Source organism: Rattus norvegicus, chromosome 7 (genome assembly GCF_036323735.1).
Source record: "Rattus norvegicus strain BN/NHsdMcwi chromosome 7, GRCr8, whole genome shotgun sequence".
Taxonomy (NCBI): domain Eukaryota; kingdom Metazoa; phylum Chordata; class Mammalia; order Rodentia; family Muridae; genus Rattus; species Rattus norvegicus.
This window is the reverse complement of record NC_086025.1, coordinates 118773213-118801139: the sequence shown is the minus strand read 5'-3', so window position 1 is coordinate 118801139 and position 27927 is coordinate 118773213. Positions and strand designations below refer to the sequence as shown.

At 48.5% G+C, this 27927-nt stretch overlaps 3 protein-coding genes across 16 annotated transcripts in view; 2 read left to right on the top strand and 1 right to left on the bottom strand.

Moving 5' to 3' along the window:
• Positions 1 to 5826: 5826 nt before the first annotated feature.
• Positions 5827 to 12201, top strand: Pkdrej (polycystin family receptor for egg jelly). The gene has a single exon (NM_001134866.1). It carries the CDS (start codon positions 5827 to 5829, stop codon positions 12190 to 12192), a length of 6366 nt encoding a protein of 2121 aa, NP_001128338.1. The 3' UTR covers positions 12193 to 12201.
• A 3655-nt stretch (positions 12202 to 15856) lies between these two features.
• On the top strand, positions 15857 to 27643 carry Cdpf1 (cysteine rich, DPF motif domain containing 1). 10 transcript variants are annotated; one of them, XR_010053017.1, is made up of 8 exons: positions 15891 to 16236; positions 16470 to 16585; positions 17979 to 18091; positions 18894 to 19005; positions 19728 to 19957; positions 20991 to 21085; positions 21271 to 21334; positions 24485 to 27643. XR_010053017.1 is itself a non-coding variant. In NM_001401169.1 (5 exons), exons 3-5 carry the CDS (start codon positions 17979 to 17981, stop codon positions 19860 to 19862), a joined length of 360 nt encoding a protein of 119 aa, NP_001388098.1. In that variant the 5' UTR covers positions 15857 to 15884; positions 16470 to 16585; the 3' UTR covers positions 19863 to 20295. The 10 variants fall into 10 exon arrangements, 3 of the variants coding, with proteins under 3 accessions (NP_001388098.1, NP_001388097.1, XP_063120013.1); XR_010053019.1 differs by lacking the exon at positions 20991 to 21085; XR_010053018.1 differs by lacking the exon at positions 21271 to 21334.
• The window catches only part of Ppara (peroxisome proliferator activated receptor alpha), a 68463-nt gene continuing 60952 nt past the window's right edge, over positions 20417 to 27927 (bottom strand). For 4 of the 5 annotated variants that reach the window (XM_006242154.5, XM_039078501.2, XM_006242153.4 and 1 more), the window contains one exon: positions 20417 to 26431. In XM_006242154.5, the coding sequence (XP_006242216.1) occupies positions 26184 to 26431 (248 nt within the window). In that variant the 3' untranslated portion in view covers positions 20417 to 26183. The remainder of the gene's footprint in view (positions 26432 to 27927) is intronic. The other variant, NM_013196.2, reaches the window with a different exon arrangement.

Here is a 27927-nt window from a genome sequence, read left to right as displayed (position 1 = left end):
TAGACCCATGTTTTGATAACCCCATGTCTACTTTACTGCTCTGAGCTTGCAGTATTGAAATTCACTTTGAACAATAGAGCAGGCCCCTTCCCCACTCAGAGTCCCTCAGACAGACTCTAGTGTGACCTCGACTTACAGTTCTGGCTCACCCTGTTGCCCCTCCCCCACTTTCCTCCAGACTCAGTGTCTCACCTTTGTCCCATTTCTTCTTTTCATTGTGATGTTGTCCCAGAGCTGTTTGTGAAGCCTGTTCCCCTATCCCACGCAGGCCTGCTGCCACACGTGAGTGGCACCTCCTCAGGGAGGCCCCTCAATTCCTCACACTCTCTCCCTCAATTTTCTTCTCGCCACTCCTCACACCTCAAGTTATTAATCATATTGTGTCTTTGGCTTATTCTTTTAATTCCAGATCCTGTTTTATTCAAGTCTGTAGTGCTAATTGAGAGACCAAAGCAGGGGCCCGGAAACATAAGTTTAAACAAACAAATGGAAAAAGAGCAAAAAACAAAAAGAAAACCCCAGGTCCTGGGGTAAAACATCTCCGGCCAGCTGCAGCTGCTGGGAGTCACCCATTCTCGTTCTACTAGATCACGTTTCCTGACAACCCTCCCTTTTCCTACATTCTTTGCACTCAGGAGATCCAGATGGCCAGGCCAGAGCCCTTTGCGGCCTTGGTGTCTAAAACAAGCCAATCATTTCAAAAAGTCAATTTGCCCATAAACCTCTTACCCAATCATAGAATGCCAAGACTTAGAGACCCCGCCCCTTTTCGTTTTTTTCCTTTAAAAACCTCTTCCCCTAAACCTCGTGGTCCTTCACCTAATTTGCTGTGGCAGGAAAAGTTTGCAATCCTGAGCTTGAGTAAACCCTCGTGTGAATGGCATCTGAGTCCAGTCCTAGTAGTCTTTGGCGTTTCGCAATATGGGCATAATACTAATGAATTTGCCTTTTGTGGCTTTGTTATCAGGCAAACTGAATTTTACATTTAAAAACTTTTTTTTACTTTATTTTTAAATTTTATTCCATGTGTGACTGTTTTGCCTGAACGTGTGGATGCGCACCGTGAATGCCTGTGGAGGTCAGAAGAGGGCATCAGATTCTCTGGAGCTGAAGTAACAAATGATCATGAATCAACGTGTGGGTGCTGAGACTCAAACCTACATTCTCTGTAAGAACAGCCAGTGCTCTTAACCACTGGGCCATTTCTCTAGCCCCTGTATTTTGTAATTTTTCTAAGGGTGTGTGCATGTGTGAATGTGAGGAAACCTTGAATGGCATCCTCAGGACCACCTTCTACCTTCTTCGGGGGGAAGGGTTTCTCATTGTCCTAGAGCTCACCAATTAGGCTAGGCTGGCTGGTAAGAAAGCCCCAGGATCAGTCATCCTGATTCCTCTTCCCCAGTTCTGGGGTGACAATCACGGGTCACCACACCGAGACAGTATGTTAGTTTCTTAATACTTAAATAATGGCCTGTAGAATAGCGTGGGTGGGAACAACCTCTAATTCCTTAGAATAAATGTTTTAAGAAATAATTTAAAGACTTGATTCAATACCAAAATTCCTTCTGTAAACCAAAGGGCTTGCCAAATGGTATTGGGAACAAGCCAAAGGAACTTATTCTAAGTGCTACCGTTCCAGTTTCAGATTCCCATTTCATCGGGAGAAACTAAATTCAAGGTAGCAGGCCCTCAGGGAGATGGGGACTTTCCTGTAGCCGAACAGCTTCTGTGGTAAACAGTTATCTGAGACCAGACATCTCAGGGACAACTTCTCCATCTTCCTGTCAGGGTCAAACAAATTCATGTTTCCAGGCCTGGGAATGAACACCTATCCCACTTCTCCAAATATTTTCTTAATTGTCTGTTAACCGGTAAACATTTAGACATTGCTGTGATCTAAACCAAGGTGGATATGTTATAAAAAATATGTAAGCAATTGGCCCTAATTAACAACATGCATCTGACTCGCTTCTTTTGTTCCCTTTGTGAGTTCTGGACCTAATAACGTCTAGGAGAATGAATTAAGGACCTTAGAGCCAAGTTGCCCTGGATACAGCCCAGTCTCCAACTGGTACTCCCTTGCTTAACCCATAATGTCAAAATACAGTGTCCCCCAGTACCCCCTTACTTTGTGTTCCCACCTTCTAAAACTGTTGTACAATCTCCCTGGGGGGATGAAATTCAGGTCCTGAACTGGCCGCCTCCCTGAGCACTCAGAAAATAAAAGCTTTCTTTTTTTTTTTAAGCTTCCATATCTGATGTGAATTTTCTCTGTTTCCACTCCAAACCCAACAATGGTTTCCAGAAACAATACAGCAAGGACTCCAGTTTGATAGTCAAATGACACTCACAGATTTCAGTTTCCATTTATCCCTAAGGCAGGTAGGTTCTGGGTGCATCACCTTCTTACAAAGCAAATGGACTCGGAGGTTTCTGACTTTGGAGACAGTTCAGATATTGTCTCGGTTTTACTGTCTCTTGTGGCAAGAAAGTTTGAGGTAGGCAACCAAACATGCCGGGTTTCAGAAAAGCATATATTTGAATTCTCACCCTTGGGTTGGAGACATGATGGTTCAGTGGTTAAGAACACTGACTGCTCTTCCAGAAGTCAATTCCCAGCAACCACATGGTGGCTTACGACCATCTTCATTTAAATGGGATCAGATGTCCTTTTCTGGTGTGTCTGAAGACAGCTCTACAGTGCACTCACATACATAAATAATTTTAAAAGAGCTGGAAAGATGGCTCAGTGGTTAAGAGCTCTGGCTGCTCTTCCAGAGGTCCTGAGTTCAATTCCCAGCAACCACATGGTGGCTCACAACCATCTGTAATGAGATCTGATGCCCTCTTCTGGTGTGTCTGAAGACAACAACAGTGTACTTATTCATAAATAAATCTTTTTAAAAAATAATAATTTTTTTTTCTTTTTCTTTTTTTCGGAGCTGGGGACGGAACCCAGGGCCTTGCGCTTCCTAGGTAAGCGCTCTACCACTGAGCTAAATCCCCAGCCCCCAAAATAATAATTTTTAAAAAAAGTTCTCACCAATGGTGTACATTAGTAAATGAAGTGGAATGCTTTGGGTAATTTCTCCAGGATGAACTTTTCCCGGTGTAAGTCACATAAACACCCAGAGTTATGATCCACCTGACAGTTTCGTTCCCTAACTCTGATGGCAGCAAGTCATGTGCGTCCCCCACACCCGCATGCATCTCATTGCCTCCCACTGTTCTCCACCGCTGGCCTCTTCCCCAGCACCTGGGAAGCAGAGGCAGAAGGCTCCGGTGTTCAATGGCCTAATTAATTTTGCTCACCCTCATTGATGTGGGATCTCCCTGAGACTTGAGACCAAGGCTGTAAGAAAACGCTGGTGTTCAAATGTTATCGCGGAGTGTTAACCGAATTAATGAAGTACACAGAAGAGAGGTTAAAGGTGTTCATTTGCCAACCGGACAGCCTGAGTTGGATCCCCTGAGCCCCCATGGTGGAAGGAAAGGATTGGCTCCTGTAAGTTGTCCACTCTTCTGAAGTATGTGCACTGCGGTGTGTACCTGCCCACATACACAAACAGGCTAGGTAGAGAAGAAAAGGGAAACCATTAATAGTCAACACTGATACTTATCAAAAATGGCACTAGATGGTGATGGTTTAAAAGCTTCACTTAGAAGCCAACAGTGACAGCAGAGACAGACCTCTGTTAACCATTGCAGGCAAAACTGAAAGACATGCTCACACAGGAAGCAAGCACAGGCGGCTTTGTTGACGGCTTAGCTGAAACAGACTCAAGACAAAGCGTGTTAACAGACAGACGCACTTCACGGTGACACGAGGGGCCAGCTACCAAGAAGACATCGACCCCAAAACATGTATACACGCCAACAGAATCCCAAAAGGCACAGTGAGAAAGGACAGAAGGAAAGTTCGAAATAGAACTTTGTGCTGCCGAGGTAGGAGATTAACTTCCCCTGGAGATTTCCACAGTGGCCAAAACTTCGGTGAGGATATGGAAGACGGAGGTACCATCTGAGCTTGATCAGACTCTCTAAGGTGTGATATTGCAAATAGTGCAAGCCAAACGACTCAGCGGGCACATCACAGGTTCAAGACCAGCCTGAGAAACTTAGCAGGGCCCTGTCTCAAAATTAAAAGAGGTTGTTTTTAAGGACCAGGGAAGATATTTCAGTGGTAGAGGGTCTAAAGGAGGTCTTAGGATCAACCCCAACAACAGCATACACCTTCCTTTTAAGTTCAATGGAACGTATACCAAGGGGGGCTCCACGGTGGCCATTAAGGCAAGTTGTAAATGCAAATGAATAAAAATAAAAGTCATTCTGGATCTATTCTTTAATCATAGCAGAGTTAGCTAGAAATCAATAGCACAGTATCTCTACGTGGACTCCAAATGTTTGCAACTTACAGCACCCTTTGGAATACATCATGGGTGCAAATAAAATACCAGGAGAATTAGAAATATTTTAAAGGACCAAAAATACAATAAGCATGTAGGATGTAGTTAAATACTGTATAGTAGGGACTTTATAGTTTTAAACATAGAAGGAAGAAGAGAAAGAAGAGGAGGGAGGAGGGAGGAGGGAGGAGGGAGGAGGGAGGAGGGAGGAGGGAGGAGGGAGGAGGGAGGAGGGAGGAGGGAGGAGGAGGGAGGAGGACGAAGAAGAGGGAGAGGAGGAGGAAGAGGAAGAGGAGGCAGAAATTCTCCATCACTGAGCCAAAATTTCCTGTGAGGAAACTAGAGTCTGGGCTGCAGCTCCTGGGTACAGCCCTTGACTATCATTCCTGAAGCCCCTAGGTTTGATCTTCAGTAACCGTCTCCCTCTTAAACCACATAGCTGTTTTTAGCTAGGTTGGGTAGTACACTCCTGTGATCCTAGCACCTAGGAGGCTGAGGCAGAAGGATCTCCAGTTGGTTCCTGAGAAGACACGGTCTAAAACAAACAAGCAAACAAATAAATAAGCATTACATTTAAAAGTGAAGGAAAAAGAAAAGCAAACCAAACCAACAAACCACCACCAACAAAACAAAACAGAGACCAAAGAACAACGAAGTGTCAGATATCCCCGGACTAGGCTGAGGCGCTGGCAAGGCCCTCCTGACTTCGCAAGGCCCTCCTGACTTCGTTATTTTGGAACCCGTTTTCCCGTGGGAGAGGAATTTCTGCTGAGAAGCTTTCTTGGTGTGTCCAGTCTTAAAAGGAAGAAAGGAGGGAGGGGGCGGAGCACGGGATTAACCTCATTTAGCAAGGCCTGATCCTGGAGCCTACAACAGTATGGAAAGAAAGAGGTGGCTGGAAGTCTTGAGCCCCCCTGCCACCCAGTGCATAGTGACCTACCTTGCACCTACCTTCCTGGAGATGCTGCTGTCCTTACCGGTCCAATGTACTTTGATCATTCTCCTTCTAGCTGCTCTCTATTCCTCCTTGGTCCTGAGAATCCCCAGACCCACTTTTCTGGAAACCCACTGTTCCGTGACTTCCCACGTTCTCCTTGTGTGTAGTTCTCCTTGGTCCTGAGACCCTTGATGACCCGGAGACCCCACTGTTCCTGGGAACTCACTGCCTTTTGGGACCCACCGCCCCTGGGCACATACTATCCCTGAAACTCACTAGCCCTGGGAATCTACTGTCCCTGAGAGTCTCCTACAGTACCCCGGGAACCCACATCCCTGGTGAACTGCCTTATTCCGGAGTGGCGGAGCACGCTGCCACTGCCCCGCGGCAGGCTGCGCGCCCAGCCCCTGCCAGTACGCTCGCGGCCCAGCTCAGCGTCACGGCCGTTGCGCCCCGCGGCCCGGCAGCTCCTAGGGGGGAGCCATGTGGCCGGGCCCCGCGCTGCTGCTCCTGGGCCTGGGCCTGGGTCTGGGCAGCCAGCCGCCACCCCCCGGCCCTCGCGGGCTGCCGGGCGTGCTCAGGGGCGCCCCGGGGCTGGGGCAGGGCGCAGAGAGCAGCGTCCGGGGCGGTGGCACCGGTGGCCTGTCCCCGCGCTCAGTCCCGCGCCGCGCCAGCCCTACGCTGCCCCGTAGGTGTCCCTCGGGCGCAGCCGCGCGCGTCCTCCTGAAAGTCAATTCCTTCGACCCCGCAGCCGCCAAGGCTACGGTGTCCTGCCAGACGGCCAACTGTATCATACAGCCAGTGAAGATTATCAACAGGAAGGACCAGAACGCTCCCCTCATCCTGAGCAGAGACCAGGAAGTCACCCTCAATGTCACTATACGTTGGCACTGTCCTGATGCCTTGGTCGTTCGCAAGACCTGGCTGTACTTTTCGGTGGCCTCTGTGAACGACACTCCCGACTGGAACCGACCTGTGCAATTGCCACATGTCCAAGTGACTAAGGTTTCCTTCCTCCACATCCCCAAATATGCCCTGCCTTACGGGGTGTATGTGTTTAACTTCACGCTGTCCCTCGTCAGGTGGGACCCCGTCTTGCCCACGGTGACAGACTCGGATATCATCTACATTTGGGTTAAAAAACGCCCCCTGAAGGCTGTCCTTCCTGGAGCCTCCAGAGTAACTGTGAGATTCTCGGATGCACTGATCCTCAATGGAAGCATGTCCTACGACCCAGAGGCAGACATTCCCACAGAGGGACTCATCTTTTTTTGGTACTGTACCACAAATCCAAGATACTATAGTGACAACTACATGTTAGTGACCAACCGGGATGTCTGTCACCCAAAGCAGGATTCACTGGACTGGCCTTGGGCAGTGGGCCCTGTACTAACCATTCCAGCAGAGACTCTTAGGGGCAATGGTGTGTATTACTTCAGAATGGTGGTGCAGAAGCAAAATAGGACTGCATTTTCTGATAAAACTGTACACGTGCTCCAAGGACTTCAGCCCAAAGCCCACATTTCATGCATTGAAAACTGTGGCCACACTTTAGCCGTATCAGATAGATTCTCTCTGTTTCTGAACTGCTCAAGTTGTGGCAGTCGGGATTTCTACAGCTGGTCCATTTTGTCTCGGATGGGTAAGGAAGTGATGTTTGACTGGGCAGGACAAGCTGTCACCAGGAGGGATGGGGCTTACTTGTCCATGAAAGCTTTCGCCTTTAGGGATTTTTTGGAAAACAGGTTTTGGGTTTCTCTGATTCTGAAATCTTGGAGTGGTGTGATCATGACCTTGAGACACCCTGTGGTCATTAACCAGGGCCCTCAAGTTGGCAAATGCAACATTGATCCTGCTAGTGGGATTTCCATGGTTACTAAATTCGCTGTGGCATGTAGTGGTTTTAAGGATAAGAACCTTCCCCTTACATATAAAGTAATAGTCTCTGAGCTGGACAGCATTGGCGACATCAGTTCTGTAGATGAGAACACACTGGGGACCATTATGTATTTGGGGACACAGCCTACAACACCAGCCTTCTTTCTCCCCGTTGGTATGGCGACAAATCACTACAATTTGAGGCTGTATGCTCAGGTCTATGACTCCTTAGGGACTTTCTCTCAAGTGACCTTGCAAGCCACCGTCAAGGCACCTACCGTCAGGGACTCCTCGAAGAACGTTGTACAACAGCTGCTCAACGTCACGCAACTGAACTCATCTTTGTCCACTTTGCTTCAGAAGCAGGACTGGCTACCGGCAGGTTACTTAGTCTATGTGGTAACTTCAGTCTTCAATAACATAAAATGGGAGCTCGAACTCCAGGGTGATAGAACCCGCGTCCTGGAGTACCTTGTCAACCAGTCCTTCATGCTTGCTATGAGAACAATGGACGAAATTTGTCAGTCAGTGATGGTGATTACCAAATTAACCCAGAAAGCCTTGGACTTAAGTCAACCGACTTCAGAGGCCACCACCTTATTGCTAAGGCAAGCAAACCAAGCCCTGCAAGCCTACCAGCAGGAAAACAAGCACCTTCACTCCCAGCAGATTGAAATTCTGTGCACTGGCATCCTAACCAGCCTGTCTAACCTTCTTAAGCTGGCTAAGACCTACCACACGTCAGAAACTCTTTTGTTTATAATGCAATCATTATCAGACATGATACTGGCTAACATGGTGCCAGGAAGCAAAACTGTTCTGAGGACCAGCAACTTTAACATGTATGTGGAGAAAGTTGAAAACTGGAACGTTCATCAGGCCTTCAGAAATGAGTCGCGCTGTTCAAACTGCCTCCGTGCGACACTGAACACAAGCACGGTTCCTGGGCTACCTGCAAAGGCTCCGGTTTCTGTGATGTTTTGCAAGTTCGTAGACGATCCCTTTCCTTGGCTGACTTACCCGGAAAACATCTCTACAGATGTGGTTGGGTTCAGAATGACGGGAGCTGCAGACAACGGTAACGCCATAGAGATTGCACCTGACACAGCAGAAGTGTACCTGGTCAGAAAAGATCTGACCTCTTCCAGTTTTAACCTTACAGTGGGACCAGGCATCAAAAGTGCCGGGTTCTCCAAGATGACAACAGGTGGAATTAGCTTTGAGGTGGACGGCAGGGGGTTTGGGGAGGTACTCATCCACATTGTCACAAACGTGACAGTGTTGTTCGAGGCCTTGGTCTATGAAGGCATTCAGCTCATCCCCACCAATCTAATGGCCATTTTTCTTGTTCCTCATGACATCCCTCCCATTGCCAAGTGGAGTGGCCTGTTTGACCCAAACTGTTCAGTCAAGGAGGCCCGCGTAGTTTGTCTGTCATCAACCCTGCTTCGAACCATAGCTCAGCGCAGACATTCATTCAAGTACAACATATCGGTGGTCTTGCAGGCCTCTCGCTTTGTCTTTAAGCCCACTAACAAGCTAGTGAGGATTGCTCTCTTTATGGTTCACTGTTTGGACATGTACGGGATCCAGAGTGACTGGGGTCAAAGTACCTGCGTGCTGGGTGAGAGGACGACGTGGAAAACCATACACTGTATCTGTAGGAAGGCAAGGCGGAGCCGGCGGCAGCTGACCTACAGTTATATGCACATTCACTTTGTGACTGCTAAGGTCATTGTGGTCCCTAACCCTGTGGATCTGAGGCTACAGGTCATTAGTAATGTTACCCAGAACCCTGTGACCCTCCTGGCTGTGCTTTGCATAATGATCGTGTATGTTATTCTGGCTTCCTGGGCCCTGCACAGGGATGTAATAGATCAATACCTTCATGACAATGTGGTAATACTGACGGATAATGATCCCTTTGATACCATATGCTACCTGGTAACCATCTTTACTGGAAGTCGCTGGGGGTCTGGAACCAAGGCCAATGTTTTTATCCAGCTTATGGGAACGGAGGGTACCAGTGACGCCCACTGTCTAACCCATCCATATTTTCAAACCCTATACCGGGGAAGTAGGAACACTTTCCTCCTAACGACAAAAAATGACCTGGGGGACATCCATTCCATCCACGTGTGGCATGACAATTCGGGCAAAGCACCCAGCTGGTACCTAAGTCGAGTCAAAGTGGAAAATCTCTTCAGCAAGCGCATTTGGCTGTTTGTGTGCCGGAGGTGGCTCTCGGTGGACACCACTCTGGAGGAAACATTTCCAGTCACCCACCCGGATGAGTCTCTGAAAAAGACAGACTTCTTCATGATTGATCTGAACGATAAGCTTGGGAAAAACCACATGTGGTTCTCCATTTTCACGGACATCGTCCCCAAACCGTTCAACAGGCTCCAGAGGCTGTCCTGCTGCCTGGCCATGTTGCTAAGCTCTCTCGTTTGTAATATCATGTTTTTTAACCTGAATATAACGAAGCAACCAGAGTCCAGACAGGGGCATATCATCAGGTCAATGGTGATAGGAGTCGAAAGTGCCTTAATCACATTCCCTGTGCAGTTATTGATAACTTTTTTCTTCACCTATTCCCAGAAGAAGCCTAAAGTGGATACAGACAAAGTGGCACCACAGAAGCACCCCCTGATGTCAGAAGAAGGTCTGTCCTGGAAGGATCGGTTAAAAAAATGGCATGAGTATGAAATGAAGACTCTCACTAGTAAAGCTGCCAACCCCGCCTCTGCTCCCGAGGAAAAGGATGCAAACAAGGCCTCTAAAACCTCACAGGCCCCAGACACCCAGACGTCCAATAAGAACTTCAGTAACAATAACCTAGAAGACAGCAAAGATGTCCCTCCGAAAGCTTCCTCTACCCAACTGCACGCTACTCGGTCTGTTAAAAAGACCCAGATTATCCTGCCCAGGCGGTGTGTTTATATAGCCTGGTTTTTGGTGTTTGCCACGTCTGGTGTATCGTCATTCTTTATTGTATTTTACGGCCTGACTTACGGCTATGACAAGTCAGTAGAGTGGCTCTTTGCGTCGTTCTGTTCTTTCTGTCAGTCCGTGTTCCTTGTCCAACCGTGTCATATTCTACTGAGGTCAGGCACCAGGATGCACAGGCCCAAGTACTGTAAGAACCTCTCGTGGTCCAGCAAGTACCATTACACAGAAATCAGGCTGCAGGAGCTGAAGATGACCCCAGAAGAGACGGAGCAGCTCCACGAGGACATGGCCTACATCCGAAGCTTGAGCATATACCAGCCCATCACCGAGGACAAAATCCAAATATTCAGGCGGAAGAACAGGATCAGGAAGAGGTCCTTCTTGTTCCTGAGCTACCTTGTGACCCACTTCATATTCCTGACCCTTCTCCTGTTGCTCATTTTCCCCCTGCGTCACAACGATAGCTTCTACTACAACCAGTTTGTTCGCCACCGGTTCTCCATGGATCTTGCCACGGTGGTGAAGCTGGGCGATATCTATGCGTGGCTCAACGGCGTGTTCCTACCTTTGTTACACAATGACAAAAGCCCAACATTCCTTCCGGACAGCTCATCTAAAATCCTTGGCCTTCCACTCATGAGACAAGTGAGGGCCAAACCCAGCAACAAGACATGTCTGTTGGCCAAGAAGTTTGCACAGAGCAGAATTGCAGGGGAACTCCATTGTCATCCACAGTATGGCATTGATCCAGAAGACACAAGACACTATCCTGGTGTGTGGAATAAGGCTGGCAAGAGGTCTATAGACAAAACCAGCAATGGCTTTACTTATAAGCCTCCGGGGAGGAAATGGGTGTATTATTCCTATGGCGTATTAAACACCTATGGATCTGGAGGGTATGAGTTCTATTTCTTTCCAGAACAGCAGATGTTTAATTCCACACTGAGGCTCAAGGAACTCGAGGGAAAGAATTGGCTTGATGAGCTGACATGGGCCGTGATTGTGGAGTTGACTACTCTGAATCCAGACACCAGTCTGATGTGTAGCATTTCGGTTGTATTCGAAGTCTCTCCCTTAGGGGTTGTCAACTCCAGCCTCTCCGTGTACTCCTTCCCGCTGGCTGATTTCAACAGCCGCTCTTCGGCAGAAATCTACCTGTATGTAGCCATTCTTATTTTCTTCTGTGCCTATGTCGTGGATGAGGGTTACATCATCATGCAAGAGAGAGCTTCCTACATAAGAAGCATGTACAACCTGCTCAACTTCTCTCTTAAGTGCATGTTTGCTCTCCTGATAGTGCTTTTCTTCCAGAAGCACCTCCTGGCCACCAAACTGGTCCGGCTTTACAACACTGACCCCGAAGCCTTCATTCCCTTCCATGCTGTCTCTCGGGTTGATCACTTCATGAGGATCATCCTGGCTTTCCTGTTGTTTCTGACCATATTGAAGACACTTAGGTATTCCAGATTCTTCTATAACGTGCGCCTGGCTCAGAAGACCATCCAGGCTGCCTTTCCTGGCATCTGCCACACGGCTTTGGTGGTGTCTATATATTCCTTCATGTACGTAGCTTTTGGGTACCTGGTGTTCGGTCAGCATGAGTGGAATTACAGCAACATGATCCATGCCACCCAGACCATCTTCTCCTACTGCGTGTCAGCCTTTCAGAACACAGAGTTTTCTGGCAACAAGATCCTCGGGGTCCTGTTCCTGTCATCTTTCATGTTGGTGATGATTTGTATCTTCATCAACTTGTTTCAGGTAGTGATTCTGTCTGCCTATGACGAGATGAAGCAGCCTGTGTATGAGGAGCCGTCTGACGAGGCCGAGGCTGTAACCTATCTGTGCGACAGTCTAAAGTCTGGGTTTGACTTTCTCACCTCCGGACCTCAAGACAAAGACCAATCTGACTTCTTTGAAGACATGCTGTATGGGCAGCCGGAGAAGAATACTCGTCGGTTCTTGGGGCTGAAGGCCAGAAATATCAACGGGAAGAAAATGATTTATCTGGTTGTCTGATTGGTGACGGTTGGAAGGGCCACAAGCAAAGAGTGCCCCAAACATGACTTAGGTTTGTCTGGGGGACTAAAGGGTGCCTGATGGCTCAGCCCTCCACACCTCCACATCTGAAGTATCCCCACTCTGGGCCTCCCTTTGGGGAACAAGAACATATGTACAGAGAGGCGTCGGGGGAGAGAAGAGGACAGTAAGGTGGAATTCTCTCCAGATGGGATTCTGTGACTCCTGGTTCAGAGGCAGCACTCCTTTTGTGGGAGCTCGCAGCAGTGTGGAAGAGTGACAGCCACTCATTTTGAGACCCAGCTTCAAGAGAAAGAGCTGGCAAGGTCCTGCTATGGATGAAGCCACAGCCCAGCAGCTTCTAAACAGAAACAGACTGGTCAGCCTCCCTGGAAGTCTCCTCTGAAGACCGTGCCTGGGAAGCCTTTTCTCCAGTCCTCCTGCAGGCCAGGGCTGGAGAGGTCCTGTGGGGAATGCTCTAGAACTTGCTTTAGAGTTTGAGAATGCAGAAAGGGGAGAGCAGGGGACAAGGACCTGAAGCGTCCCACTCGACTCCCCAAGGCCGTGTGTCACTAATGCACCTGGTAACATTTGATGGCCAAGAGAGGCACCTGCTGTCAACAAAGGTGCACAAAGGTACAAATTCTACGTACCGAATATAACAATGTGTCTGATGACTCTGGCATTTGGTTATTGTATTTATGACTTGATGGATTATTTAGGACTAAGGAAATGTGGTTTACTGTTTAAGAAGAACAAGGGCTAACAGTTGTTACATTGTTACTCAGAAGCAGGTGCCTTGAAGTTGATGCCACTTTTATGTTTTATATGAATTAAATTCGCCACTTCTTCTATGACCTGTGCAGTGCTTTCTGTATAAGGGATCAAGACATATCTGTGGCTGCCTTCAAAGTTGAGGGCCAGAAAAGGAGACCACGCAGATGAGGCTGTGACTGCACAATATCCACTTCAGCCTCCTCTGATAAGCTTTTTTAAAAAAAAGAGATTTATTTTTGTTTGTTTATTTGTTTGTTTTGGGACAGGGCTTCTCTTTGTGTATCCCTGGCTTTCCTGGGACCAGACTTGCTCTGTAGACCAGGCAGGCTGGCCTCATAGAGATCTGCCTACCTCTGCCTACTGAATACTGGGGAACTAAAGACATGTGCCACCACCACCTGACTCTTTGATAGGCTTTTAAGACTCACCTGTATAACATTATACACTTTTTTTTTTTGAAACAGGACCTCACTCTGTAGCTCTGGTTGGTTCGGAACTCATTATGTAGACCAGAGTAGCACTGAACTCACAGAGATCTGTCTGCCTCTGCTTCCCCAGTGCTGGGATTAAAGGCTTGCACCACCACAGTCAGCTTTATTTTAAAGTTTGCTCTTGGACAATTGTATACAAGTATACAATATATCTCAAATCTACCCCTTCTGCATTTCCCCAACACTTCCTCTTCCCGTGGTGTTCATGCCACCAACTCCTTTTCTTTCTTCATCTGGAGTCTGCCCTGAAAGTTTATGGGTTTAGGACCATGACCAACTTACCAGTGACCATACCCCCAAAGAAATGATTTCTTTTTCCCCAAGAGCCATCAATCAACAATAACTCCTCCAATAGGGTGGAGTCACATGAGTCCCTCCCCCGTCCATGTAGGTTTGTGTTAGTAACCACAGCTGCTGTGAACTCATGAGGCCTATAGCCATGACACGTCCAGAAGACAGCATTGCATACATGCCCCACCCCTTCTTCCGAGATGTTCCTTGAGCCTCGTTGGGCGTGGGGATGATAAGGATGTTCCACCGAGAGCCGAGCACTCAGTAATCCATTTGTTTTGTGTTGAATAACATTGCTAATGGCTTGGTTATAGAATTCCCTCTTGCTGCTTAATCTCTAGTTCAACCAGCACTTGGCTTGGATCTGATAGTAGTGGGTACTCAGAGGTTCTGCCCCTCTTCTGTAAGAGAATTTAATTCCGCATTTGATGCAGTGCTCACCACTCTCTTGAAGCTTTGGAGATGGATCTGGAAGAACACCAAGACAGTAGTGAAGAGTGCATCTTGAACGGGTGGAAAAAGCTGTAAGGCTGTTGAAAGAAAATCCCCCCAGGGGGCTGGAGAGATGGCTCAGAGGTTAAGAGCACTGACTACTCTTCTATGATTCCTGAGTTCAATTCCCAGCAACCACAAGGTGGCTCACAACCATCTGTAATGGGATCTGATGCTCTCTTTTGGTATGTCTAAGACAGTGACATGTGTACTCACACGAACAAATAAATCTTAAAAAAAAAAGAAAAGTAAAAGAAAGAAAGAAAATGCCACACTGTTAAAGGCAGGTTATGGCCCTCTGAGTTGCTAGTCAAGAAAACCCTTTAAGTCCCAGAAACCAGAAAGGTGATTCCCACTGTTGTTGGCTGGATGTCAAAGTTAAATGAGAATACTCATATAGTGCAGGATATGGAGAAATCAGGCTAAAACTGATGGGAGAGTCTAGGCTGCTGAAGGAGAATTAGTACCAATGATTGTATTTAGTTACAGGTTCTATTACATGACCATGCCAGGCAAAGCAAGTCTGCTGGTGCAATAGTGGGAAACCAGTATAAACCGGTATGGATGTAGACAATACTTTCCTCATTGGATTTGAGGCTTCACAGGAGAGAACGCATGTTTGGCATTATAAACCTGCTCAAAAAAAAAAAAAAACTTGTCCAGTGGGAGCAGTAGTGTTATTGTTTTGTTAAATGAACAGACATGCTTTCTAAATACTTGTATTTCTTAACCTGATTACCGTTGCTATCAGCTTCAGGTGTGGAGGGAAAAAAATTTGTTTTTTCAGTTTGTGGTAGTTACTGTCACATAAACCAGTCAAATAACTGAGAATAAATGCCTATCTCTATGGCATAGCAGCCCAATACCCAGCCATAAATGTAAGAAAATAATCAGACTTCTATGTAAGGCCTTCCAAGGTTCAGGGTACACTAACCAGGACCGGTAAAACAGTTACATAGCCCTTTCCTCTAGATGGAAACATTCTGTCCTGGAGGCAGGTCAGGGCGTACAAGAATCAGAAAGCTCACCAGACTTTTAACTTAAGAATATCCATAAAGCCCCTTTCCCCAAACAGTAAGCAACTGCTGCAGGAGTCAGGGGGAACTACCTCCAAGTCAGCAGATAAAGTCCAGTGACAGTTCTTAAAGTCATCGCCCCCACTGGGTGTGCTTTTCAATGTTGCAGTTACCTGAGTCCCTTAGCCCAGAAACCCCAATAAATTCACTGGTTCACCAGGCAAGATTTAGGTAGAATAGGATTTTTTTTTGGGGGGGGGTGTGTCATCAGTATGCTTTTTTTCCTAAAGAAGCCCAGACAGCTCTCAAGCCGCGATCCACAATCACTATAAGCTAGCAGCGGAAACGTAAGCGACAAGTACAGCTCTACCCTGACAAGGACGCTCTTTAGGCTTATCTTGCTCACAGAGGCGGGGACCAGCGGCTTAGGAGCTGCTTGGAAAACCCCCGGAAAGGGCAGTGCGACAGTGGAGCCTCAGCGGGCGTTCGGGCGGGGTTGCACAAACACGCTGGATCGAGGGCAGAGCAACAGCAGATCGAGGGCGGAGCTGCGCAGGCGCAGTAAAACGGAACTAGTACTGTGGGCGGGCCACGCACGCGCTCTGGGGTTCTCGGCGGGGAGGTGGTGAGTGTCCCCGGACCGTGTGGCGCTGGAACACGCGTAGCGAGCTGGACTGTGTTCCCTCCACTCCCCGGCTCGCTGGGTCTGGCCTAGCTGCCTCTGGAAGCCGAGGGGAGGCGTTAGATACCCCGCTTAGAGCGCAGGGAGGGCCGTGCGCGGGTGGCTGGTGGATGGCTCGGTCCGTGGTGCAGCGGAGCCCTGATGACCTGGGGAGACTCTGAGCGGGAGGAGGAGGAGGCCCCGCGGAGCCGCGCTGTCCTGGGATTGTCTCCTGACTGTCACCTGCTGCAAGGGCAGTGCGCCCAGTAGCCTCGGCAAGGACCTGTGACATGCGAATTAAGATACCACTAGCTAGGTTCGCGCACACCCAGAATAGGATTTCAGTTTTAGACGTCATTCGGTACATCTGTCAGTTTCCAAGGCGCGCATATGCTCCTTCTGGCTCCAAAGCTTGTTCTGTAGGTCGCAAAGTGTTAGAGGAGGGCGCAGCTGGGGCCGGGGCTGCTAATAGGAACTTTGAAAGGCTAGTAGGAATTCCGATACAGCTCGATAAAAATCTTAAGAATCGTGTTTTCTCGAACTCATCAGACAGCTGCTGTTGCCGCCAGACCACTGATCCTACAATTTGCGGAGAGGTGGGGCTTCCAAGACCTTGAATGTAAGAGGAGTGCCATCAAAATCGTCTCCCCACCCCAACCTCCCCGGTGAGTGACAGAAACACCCACCGTGGGCTTTTCACCAGCATGCACTGGGTGCTGGTGGGTAAGACTGAAGGCAGAACTGAAGTCTTCAAAACTTTCCTGTAAACTGACCCGGGGAAGACTGTGGTTGCTGCGCCTTCCAAGGATAACCAAACTTTCAGACTGCTTGGGTAGGGCAGGAAAGTGTGCTCTACAGCAAGAGAAGATTCTTACATCCAGTGAAGGGAAGCGGCAGGGGGCACATGAATCTGTCCTTAAATAGTATCTGAGAAGGGAATACTCCTAAGCACAGGTAAATGCATAACCAGTGTAGCAGAAGAACCAGGAAATTCAAACCTACCTCAGTTACTGGGTTGATTCAGCGTCAAACATACATGTCCGTTCCTTGTCCTAAATGCTGCTTTTTACCTTTTTACCGCCTTACCAAGAAATCCTAGTTTATAAATCAGATTGAGACACAAGGAAGAGCAAAGAAACAGCCTTGCTGCCAAGGGTCAAAATAAGCAAAAGGCACAGAACCACACGCAGCGCAGATGTTACACAGACCTATTGGATGGGGGCGTTAAAGCAAGCACGGTTAACACATTGAACATGCTAGTGGAAAAGACATATAGTGTGCATACACAGATGGGGATTTCAGCAGATAGAGAATTAGTAGTGGGAAAACGGAGAGGAAGAATGTCTTCAAGGGGCCTGTCAGCTGATGTGAATGAAGCCACCGAACTTGAAGATAGTCTATAGAAATTGTCCACATCGGGGCTGGTGAGATGACCTGGCAGGTAGAGGTGCCTGGTGCCAGGCCTCACCTCAGTTTGCTCTCCCGACCTCACATGGTGAAAGGGGAGAACTGACTCCACATTGGTACTGTGGCACATGGCTTACCTATGCAAAGTCAGTCAATAAGGATATAATTAAAAGTTACGGCTGGCAAGATGGCTCAGGGGTTAGACATTAGCTGCCAAAGCTGACAGCCCAAGATTAATCCCTAGGACCTGAGGCAGAGCCCCACCCCCTGGGCATGTTTAAATGCCAGCTTTGTGCCTTAACAGCTCCTGGTGGTAGGAGAGAATGTCTACAAGGTGTCCCGTGATGGATCCACGACTTCTGTGGATGAACAACCCTCTCCCCAAATAACTAAATGTAAATAAGAAAGAAAGATTATCCAGTTTTAAGTATGTGGGGATGTAAATCATACTCTCATTTCACTGTAGCCCAGGCTAGGCACAGTCAATCTTGTGCGCTTAACGATCCTGTGTAACGTTGATCAGTATTACTAGCTCTGAGCTTCCTAGTCAAGGGTGCTCACGTTTTGTGGGTAAGATATGAACAGCAGGCAGAGAGAGTTTAAGTGGTTCTTTGGTTCCCATGGTTACACCCCTATCTCTTGGTCTTGCAGATGGCATCTGAGGCAGAGCCCCACCCCCTGGGCATGTTTAAATGCCAGCTTTGTGCCTTAACAGCTCCTTACAGCTATGTCGGGCAGAAGCCCCCAGACACCCAGGCTGTTGTGTGAGTATGCATCCTGGGCCAGTGCACAGGAGACCCTGTCCAGTGTTACTAAGCAGGTACTATGTAGAGTGTGACACCTGGTTTGAGTGTCCTTGCCCTTGTTCTGAATACCTCAGACACATCCCTAGGACACCCCAGGCAAGGGTGGAAATCTTTTTAACTCTCCGAGGACTCTCTGTCTTCCCTGTGGATGCAGCTGAGAGTTAGGGACTTGTTCTGTGAGCTGGAAGCCTTGTGGCCTAGGCCAAACTGTAATGGAGGAACGTGGTGGCTTTTTCATGTGGGGCTGTGCCCTGTGCTGTCCCTTCTGGGCTGGGTGGGTACCCAGTGGTTCCTCAGGACCAACTTCCCAAGGGTCTGCTTCACGCAGGTTGTGGGCAGAGGTGGTTCCAAGCTTGTTTATTGGATCGTGGCTCAGCCTTCACGAAGCATCATGTGAGAAAGCTGGCTCATCCTGGACTTGTGACAGAGCAGCATGGGACCAGGCTCAATTCCTTTGCTTCCCTGGATTATGGCACTCAGTTGCTCTCATTCTGATGTGCGTGTGACAGAGAAGACTGTCCTTTGCTAAATTCACGAGGCCACCTGGTGAATCCTGCCTGCTCTGGGGTTGACTGAGAGGCCTCCACTGGACCTTGCAGAGCTGAGTCAGGGTCACGTTTCAGTTCCCAGCCGTCCTCCGGGTACCAGCCTTTCTGCCATTACCGTACTGTACAGGTAAACTAGTTCGCCTCTGCTGAGGCTCCTGCTGCTGCTGCAGCCCTACCATGGCTCACAATTGAGCCATCCCTTCTCCCTACAGCCTCCTGGAGGAGAGCTACATCATGAAGGATCCCTTCTCCTCAGACAAGGCCAGGTTTCTGATCCTCGGTTCTCGGTGCAGTGTGTGCAGCAGGCTGGTGTGTGTGGACCCGGTGGGTACACCTGGGGGCTTCCTGTTTTTTTTTTGCCCCGCAGATCTGGGAACCCCCTGATCACCAGCTAGAGAGAGGGTGGGGGTTCTCAGGTGACATGCTTCCGGACACAAGCACAAAGAGAAGGGGCCAATGAGGGCCAGTTAGAGGGTCTCAGCCTGGGGTGAGTAGAGAGACTTTAAGCAGTTGGGCCTCAGAGTAGTCCAGGGGTCTGAGAACTCCTGAGCACCTGCTGCAGGTCCAGTGCCCACAAGCGGGGCTTGCCACGGGTCATGCCCAACAGCTGTCACTTCTCTTTGCTGTCTGGCTGATGTATGGGATGGCAGGAGCCTCAGGTCCCACCAGTCGAAGGGAAAACTGTGGAGGGAGTGTTTGGGCTCAACAGGAAAGGTGGGCAGGCTGGGTCCCGCCTCTGAGGGGCCTCAAGGGCCGCTCCTTGGATTTGGGCTGCAGTTGGCAAGCAGAAGTAGTAGGGGTTGCCCCAAGATTAATAGACATCGTCCCTTCTCTTGAATTAAACAATATATGGGTAGTGAGGTTATCTTCATTGCAAGGGGTAGCTCCTCAGAACTTCAGGTGGGATGGCTACCCTGCCAGCCCTTGGCCCTCCTTCCTTGCTCAGGTTGTTGCCTCTCCCTGCACCTCAGGGAGGCGGGAGGGGTTTTACCCGGGAGAGGCATGGCTGAATCCCTCGATGTTCCAGCCCTCTTTTTCTCTCACAGGAATGCAGCCTGTTTTACTCCAAGAGGGTCTGCCTCCCCTGTGTTCAGAAGAATATCAGTGCTTTCCCTCAGGAAATCCAGCAGGATGTGGAGAAGAGAAAGGGTGCCAGCAAGAAGCACTCCAACCGTCCCTGACTGGCAGGGGCACAGCCTCCTGTGAAGCATTGGGCTGGGCTAGGCCCGGATTCCAGCTGGGAGCTGTGTATCTGGTCTTCTCTGAACTGTGTGGGGTACGTGCAGTCTCAGGAACTGAGGAACTGGCCAAGACTGAGGACAGACAGCAGGAGTGTAGCCAGCTGGAGCTCCAGACCTGGCCGCTAGTGGAGGCCAGGAGTGAGGGAGAGGGGCCTCCATTTGATAGCTGGTAGACACTTCCTGTAGATGTACATGCAGGCTTCTCTCCAGACATCCACATAACACAGTGTCATCATCTGTCATCTAGGGAAATCAGCCTCTGAGGGACAGAGGGTATGCAAGGGTTATGTCACATCCTCTATAACCGCCTTGGACATGATTTAAACCTTGACTCTGTATCATATTTATAATTAAAAACCCGAAGGATAAGCTATTGCTTTGAGTAACCTTTTCACTGACACTTGGACACTCAGTGTATCCCCTGTTGGGGCTAGTCTGTGGGGTTTGGTTTATGTAAACCGGCCACATCCCAGCATCATTGAAAATGAACCAACTTAATTTTTAAAAATAGTTTATTTATTTTTAAAACCATTAAGGCAAAACTGTACCCTGAAATTAACTCTTTACATTCCTCAGCTTACAGTAGGATGTTCCAAACATACAGGTTCCCATAAATTCAGGATATAAATCAATGCATACAGTCAGTTCGGTCTCCTACGGAGAAAACGAAGACTCGATTTTTTTTTTAAATTAAGATTAAGTTATAGCCATTTTCTAATTGCCCGGAACCAATCAGCTCATGTGACTAGAAAATTCTATTTGCCCTTCTGTGTTCACCCTGATTCCTGATGTCCTGGCGAGCCCTGTATCTACAACAAGCTGGGGGTTGGGGTGTGTGTGTGAGGATGCTGGTACCGGCTCGACAAGTCTTATTCAGGCCTGTTAGTATCACAGGGGTGAAGGGCTGCAAGCTCCCAGGTCTGAGAGGATGGCACCAAGGACATTAGTGAGTAGGTGGCAGGAAGCAGGTCTCAGACCTTGCTTTGGAAATGTGCTTGTCCTCCTGTGTGTCTGTCAGACCCTCTCCCCTAGGGTTCCAATGTGATGGTGCCGTTGTATACCTTGTAGGGAGTTAGGAAGACATTGCCAAGAAGAAATGTGGCCAGGACATGGGAAATGACACGGAGACTCAATGGAACAGCTCAGATCGCCACAGTTCTTTGGTAATAATTCATAGCTAACAATTTTCAGTGGAGAGCTATTAATCCAACAGGCCTACTCTGTAGCCTCGATAGAAACACTGATGTAAGGTTGGTATTTCCAGCCAGGGTTCAGGAAAACCAAGCTGGCAGAGAGAGATATAAACAGATTGACTCGCACTTGTTTTTTGGTTTTTTTTTTTCCAAAGTGACTAACAGAGCAGATTCACACCTTGGGAGGAGATCGTGCGCACAGCTCAGGGGCAGTGACAGGTAAGGGGTGCACACCCCTGGGCAGCTGTCTATTTGGGCTTCCCCTCGCTGGCTCGCTCGCTGTGTCCAGCTCTGAACATACGCTGTACTGAACCCTGACTTAGAAGAGTCTAGGTGCTGGTGATTAGACACATTGTCACAAGCTAGTCAATGAATTGTATCAGAGTGTTAAAACAAAACAAACAGAAATCACAGTATTTAAGAGAGAGCTATGAAGATACTTTTTTTTTCATTCAGTGCAGAAAGCATCGTGACATTTAATGTGGATAATACTGATGTCTTCCTAGAAAGGGTGCCAAGTGGCGTTCATCTGTTGTGAGGTACACTTAGTTTCAGGCTTGACAAAAGAGCTAGCTGTGCCTTTTTTATTTTTAAAGTGAAATTTCCCAAAGTAATTTTACCAGGAAAGGGTCAACCACTCCCTGGTCTTCAGGGCCTGAATCCAGGCTCTGTGTGTGACTTGAAGCACAGCTGAGTCCCAGGGGCCTGGGGAAGATGCCCCAGTGCCCTCTGCCGGCCAAGGAGCCCCGAGGGTCACCTACCGAGGGTTACCTACCTCTGCTCTGCCCTCACCACTGCCAGGGTGACCTGTGACCCAGGGTTGAAGCATCCGTCTTCACCGAATAAATGGATTTGCAGCTGGGTTTGGGTTGGAGGAAGAGGTGAGAGAGGAGGAGAGTATTATTTCTCCCTCTCCACAGAGAACTGCAGGGTTTTCCTATTTGACCCCAACTGGCAAACTTTTAAATAAAAAGACAATGAAACAGCCCTGTTGCTATGACCTAAAATGGTGCTTCTCCTTGCCTTTTGCCAACAATACTACCTGACCACCACTAAGGTGTCAGGTGCTCTTAGCTGCTTGGTGAAGACATGACACTGACCTGTGCACAGTTTGGTCCACTTCTGGTTGGCACAGGATTTTCCAAAAGGTGCTTCTCACGATGCAACCACCCTCTCTGACTAAAGTTCCCTTTGGGGAAGAAAGCAACAGGCTGAGGTCTGATGTTGAGAAAATGTCCTCAGGGGTCTCAGGCTGGTGATATAGGCCTGATTAGGGACCACACACCTTTTCTTGAGCCACTCCACTGAAGTAAAACCAGAGATGCCAACACATTCCTCAGAGGAGTCTCAGTGAGGAATGTGGTCCACTTATTTAAACCAAAGCCTCTCCATGCAGATTTTAGTGTCTTTCAATGAAGCAAAGGTCAGCCTGAGTCAGGCTATTGCTCTTATATTCTTAACCTACTCTGGTCTTGGGAGTCAGCCATACAAATGTGGACCGGGCACAGAATGGTGTCTGGTGGCTCAGCAGGAAACCAAGATGGCTGCCACACTGGTGCTATCTACTTGAAGAAGGGTCTAGGTTCCTGTTCTCAGCCTTCCAGGGGCTCTGGAAGGAGAACAGGACCTACTGGAGGGGTGAGAACAGGAACTTAAACCCGTTAGGAAAATGCTGGTTGAGCAGCTGTAGGGAGTCGCTCATTTTGAAACTCATTTTGAAAGGCCACACAGGTTAAAGAGAGACAGAGTGAAGGCAGCGGGCTTTTTGGCTGTAGGTGGCCCTGGGGCCAAAGGCTACTTAATCTCAGGGGACACCAGAAAAACTTTAAACTGGAGTTCAGCAAGTCATTTTCAAACTGATGCAGGACAAAAATATCCCCTTCCTCCATGCATCTGGCTGCTGACTGTCCAAAGCTCCCAGTGTCACAGTGTGTTAGATAAAGGCTCAAGGTGAGACATATTTAGAATCAGATGCAAGCTGAGTGTAGAGGAGCCCAAGGGCCATGTTTTTTTGAAGGTCTGTTTCAAGGAACCTTTTCTGGGTAAGCGCAGCAGAGAGGGGTGTCATGGAGGGAGGGGCTGGAGTGGCCCCTGCAGACAGGATCATAGAGGAAGTCGTGAGAGCCCTTAGTCCAGTCGATGACTAAAATTTGCACATGTGTATCTTTAAGACTCCCTTAAACAGCGAATGTGACTTCACTAGGTCACAGCCTCTTGAAGACATCCGGAGGGAGGGAGGAGGGACACCAAGGCTGCTTGGTCCCCATCAGTCTCCAAGGAGTCTGGCACTAAGACTTTGCCATGAGAGCTGGGAAGTGGCTTTGCAACCCTGCTCTAGAGCTCCCTGAGCCAAGGTGGCATCTTTGATTGGGCTGCTGGCTGATGCCGCTGACACACCTTGCAGACCACAGCTGCCCACTCTCTCGGTTCCTAAATGTGCCACGGTATTTAACCTGGCATGCGAACCTTGGGAAATCTGATTAGGTGGCCTGAAAGGTCCTAGCACCATGTGGCCACATTGTGAATATCCTTCCCACAAAGGAGGCTTCTTAAAGTCAGTGACTTTGAGGCTAAGGCCACTGTGGTCCTTCCTGGCTTCTCTGGGGATAGCTTACTGGCAATCCTACTAGGCTCCAGGAGAATGAAACCTTCACGAACACGACTGAGCGTCAGCTCAGATGCAGACTGACGTGGAAGTTGTCAGTCAGTTCTGTGGTCCATCCTGAAAGCATCCAGCTAGGGGCTACTCTTCACAAGTTTTATGCAAGTTCAAGCACAATGCTTGACCACTCCAAAAGCCCACGACTCAAAACTCACTTTCCAAGGTCACCTACACTGGAGTGGCACTTGTGTAAGGTTCATTAGAACAGGAGCCTGTCTTCACAGGGGACCTGTGCACAGAAGAGGCCTGACACTGGGATCCAACCTTTGACTCTCCAAACTAGGACAAGCTCTAGCCCGGCTGGAAGCACTGAGGACTGGATGTGCCATGTGACACAAAGGCTGGCTCCTCCCTGACTGAGCTCTACCCTCACCGGGATCATATATGAAAATGACTTGCTCTGTCTCTGATTCCTAAGACCCTGGGCGGACTGCCTGCAGCAACTGCTGTCCAACAGAGCCTTTGATTGGCAGCAAGGAGGGACGACAAAGGGGACACCGTGGGTTTGAGGAAGGACAGAAGACAGGAAGGGGAGAAGGAAAGAGGGAGGGAAGAAGGAAGGAGATCAGTAGGGTGCAAATCTTAAAGCATGTCTTGATGCCAATTTTCCCTTTTCCCTATTGGACATGCCATGGTCTTATTATTCCTTCTAGTGTTTTTATTATGCCAACATTTTATCAGTAGCAATCTTTTTCTCTTTTAAACAGGGTCTCACACTGTACAGACTGGCATCAAACTTAATTATGTATCTGAAGGTGACCTCTGACTCCTGCTGCGGTTGCAGGCATCGACCACCATGGCCAGCATAGAGCAGCGACAGGGACCAAGCCTTCTACCCACTGAGCTACGTCCTCGACTCCTTGGCAGTGTCTGTCTGGATCATTCCTTAATAACAAATAATGGTGACGTCAGAAGAGTCAAGTTTTCTAAAGATGGGTCAGGAGCATAGAAGATACAACCTGATCTGAAATATGCAGCCACCCTCTTGGAGGGAAGGCAGGTGCTGGCAGGTCCATGAGGTCTGAGAATCTTTTGTGCAACTGTTTCTCTTGAAGGTAGCCAGCACTGCTCTCCCAATGGGACTGAGGAAAAGGGACTTTACCATCTAATTCCTTGAAACAATAACAACAACAACAGCAACAACAACAACAGCAACAACAACAATAACAACAGCAACAGACTAACAAGTGTTGTGAGCTCTTCAGCTGGGTACAAACAGAAGCTGAATGAAAATCACACCTTTGTCTCTTGTTCTCCAGGGTGACCTGGGTAGTGAAGTCACTTTTTGCTTTCTCTACTCCAGAGAGAGAGAGAGAGAGAGAGAGAGAGAGAGAGAGAGAGAGAGAGAGAGAGAGAGAGAGCGAGCACGGGCATGCATCTCATCACCAAGAGAGTTTTTAAAAGGCAGTAAAGTGTCGTATTAAAGGAGCTGCCAAAGGGGGCGGGGGCTAGAGGAGCATGGACAAATCTTTGTGAATCTACCTCTGATATTGCCATGACCACAGGCTGAGAGTCTGACATGAGCAGAGCTGCAGAATTTGTCGCTCAGGGCTCATCCTGCCTTTGTCTAACAGACACTAGCTGAAGCCTTCTGAGGCTTCTTGAGATGGAACTTTCTGGGCATCTTCTATACAAATCTGAAAATGTCCTCCACCACACGAGTTAGTTGTACCCTCTAGAACAGTGAGACCACAGGAGAATGATGGGATAGCTTATCAAACTATTCTCAAATGTTCTCAGAAGCCACCTCTCTTTCTTAGAGCCAGGAAACACAAGTGAAGTCTTCCCAATAAACTTTTTTTTTTTGCCACGTATAAATGGCTAATCTTGGGCCACACCTTGACTCGTAGACTTTTTTAAAGGTTAAAAAGTGCAGATTAGGGGTTGGGGATTTAGCTCAGTGGTAGAGCACTTGCCTAGCAAGCTCAAGGCCCTGGGTTCGGTCCACAGCTCCGAAAAAAAGAAAAGAAAAAAAAAAGTGCAGATTAGTTTTCAAGACTTACAAGAGTTGCACACAGCCAGAAGGATGGCAGAAAGAGAATTAGACTGCTTGGACTTTGAGGTTACCCGTTAATTAATGGCAAATTATATATGCAACGTAGAGTACTGTGCAATGATTAACATTGGGCCAGTTAAGATCAGACTGGTGGGGGGGGGGGCTGCCATTGTCTGTAATTGTCTGAATCCTACTAGCCTCTGATCACCACCATTTCAGTAGCAGGAAGTCTTAGAAGTGCTCATTCAGAAAGTAAGGATGTGGGAGGAGCCTGCATTGCCTAGGCTCAGCCCTCTTCATCTCCAAGGGTAAGGAGGGAGGCCATCTGTGCAAATCCCTGCTCTCCTGTATGGGGCCGCAGACCTCAGAGGTCCCTGAACAGTGGCAACGGCCTACCATCTCAGGAAAAATCAGTACATGTCTCTGTAGATCTCTTGCAACAGTGGGTGCAACGCCGCGTCTGACTCGGTCTTCTTGATGACCTGCACGAGCTGCGCATGCTCCGTGACCAGCTGCCGGAGGTCCACCATTTTTTGAAGGAGTTTTGGGAAGAGAAAGGTATCATCCGGATGGTTGCTCTGCAGGTGGAGCTTGAGCACGTGCACAATCCCCTCCTGCAACTTCTCAATGTATCCTATGTTTAGAAGGCCAGGCCGATCTACACTCAAAAGAAGAAAGAGACGTCTGAGTGTGGCCATCTGAGAGTCCCTGTCAGCGGAGGAGCCAAGTGTCACTGCTTTGTTTGGCCCTGCTGAGAAGGCACTGAGTGACCTCCACGTGGCAGCCAGAGCAGAGGTCAAACTTTCCCACGGTCACCGCCTCGGTTGGGTACAGACATGACTGACACTCCTAGCTATTCACAGGACCAGCCCATAGTCCTACCCCACTCCCCCTTACGGTGCGGCCCCTGCTTTTGGATTTGTCTGACAATCCTCAAACCACACCACATCTCTGTAGGAAACAGAGTGCTTCTTCCAGTGTGAAAGTTGTGTATTCCTCTTCCCATCAGCAGCTTAGGGGTATGACAAGATCAACAAATTTTTTTCTTTTATTTGTTTGTTTGTTTGTTTGAGACAGAGTTTCTCTGTGTAACCCTGGCTGTCCTGAAACTCATTTTGTAGACCCAGTTGGCCTGGAACTCATAGAGATCTGCCTGACTCTGCCTTCTGAGTCCTGGGATTAAAGGTGTGAGGCACCTCCTCCCCAGGCTCTGTCTTAAGGTAACGTTATTGATGCCTTTTGATAATGCCAGGTGGGAAGCAGACAGAGAGATGACCAGAGCTGGACAGCATACCAAGGAGCCCCTGGAGTCCAGAGAGGACATAGCAGGAAGTACGTGCTCACACTAGGTGGCCTTCCTGGTATAGTCTCAGGTCCACAGTCTCAGGTCCCTGTCCATCCATCCATCCATCCATCCATCCATCCATCCATCCATCCATCCATAAATAACTAGGGCTTAAAAGCTGCTCATGATGTAGTGTTTAGTTTTGTCTATTTTTTTATTTTAATGATGTGTATATGTGTGTGTTGGGGGCTGGGGGATGCCTGTGAGTATGGCTCTCCAGAAGGCCAGAAGTGGGCACTGGATCCCCCTGGAGCTGGAGTTATATGCAGTTGTGAACTGTCTGACGTGGATTCTGGGAACTGCTCTTAACCATTGAGCCATCTCCCCAGCCCCTGATGTCGAGATTAATCTTCATTGTTTTTGCAGGGACAGGTAAGACAGGGTGTCCCTGTGTACCCCTGGCTGGCCTAGAACTCACCGAGATCCACCTGCCTCTACATCTTGAGTGCTGAGATTAAAGGCGTGTACCACCATCGCCTGGGTAAATCTTTATCGCTTTAGTATTAAAATAAAAATAAAAATTAAGGTTTTTGTGTATGTATGTATTTGAGGGTGGGCGTGTGTGGAGGCCAGAAGTTATTAACCTTGGGTGATGTCCCTCTGGTACTGTTCACCTTGTTATTTGAGACACGGTCTGTCATTGGCCTGGAACTTATTCACCAAGTAGGGTAGCCTGTCTGTCTGGTCAGCCCCAGGGATCTGTGTGTCTCTACACAGCACTGGGATTACAACAGCAGGCCCACACATCCAGATTCTTTTTTTTTTTTTTTAAATGTGAGTTCTGGGTTTGAACTCAGATTCTCAATCAT

Coding starts and splice junctions, on each gene's coding strand:
- Pkdrej (NM_001134866.1), top strand. CDS start 5,827: ATGTGGCCGGGCCCCGCGCTGCTGCTCCTGGGCCTGGGCCTGGGTCTG.
- Cdpf1 (NM_001401169.1), top strand. CDS start 17,979: ATGGCATCTGAGGCAGAGCCCCACCCCCTGGGCATGTTTAAATGCCAG. Junction 18,092..18,893: donor CCAGACACCCAGGCTGTTGT/GTGAGTATGCAT, acceptor TTCTCCCTACAG/CCTCCTGGAGGAGAGCTACA. Junction 19,006..19,727: donor GGCTGGTGTGTGTGGACCCG/GTGGGTACACCT, acceptor TTTCTCTCACAG/GAATGCAGCCTGTTTTACTC.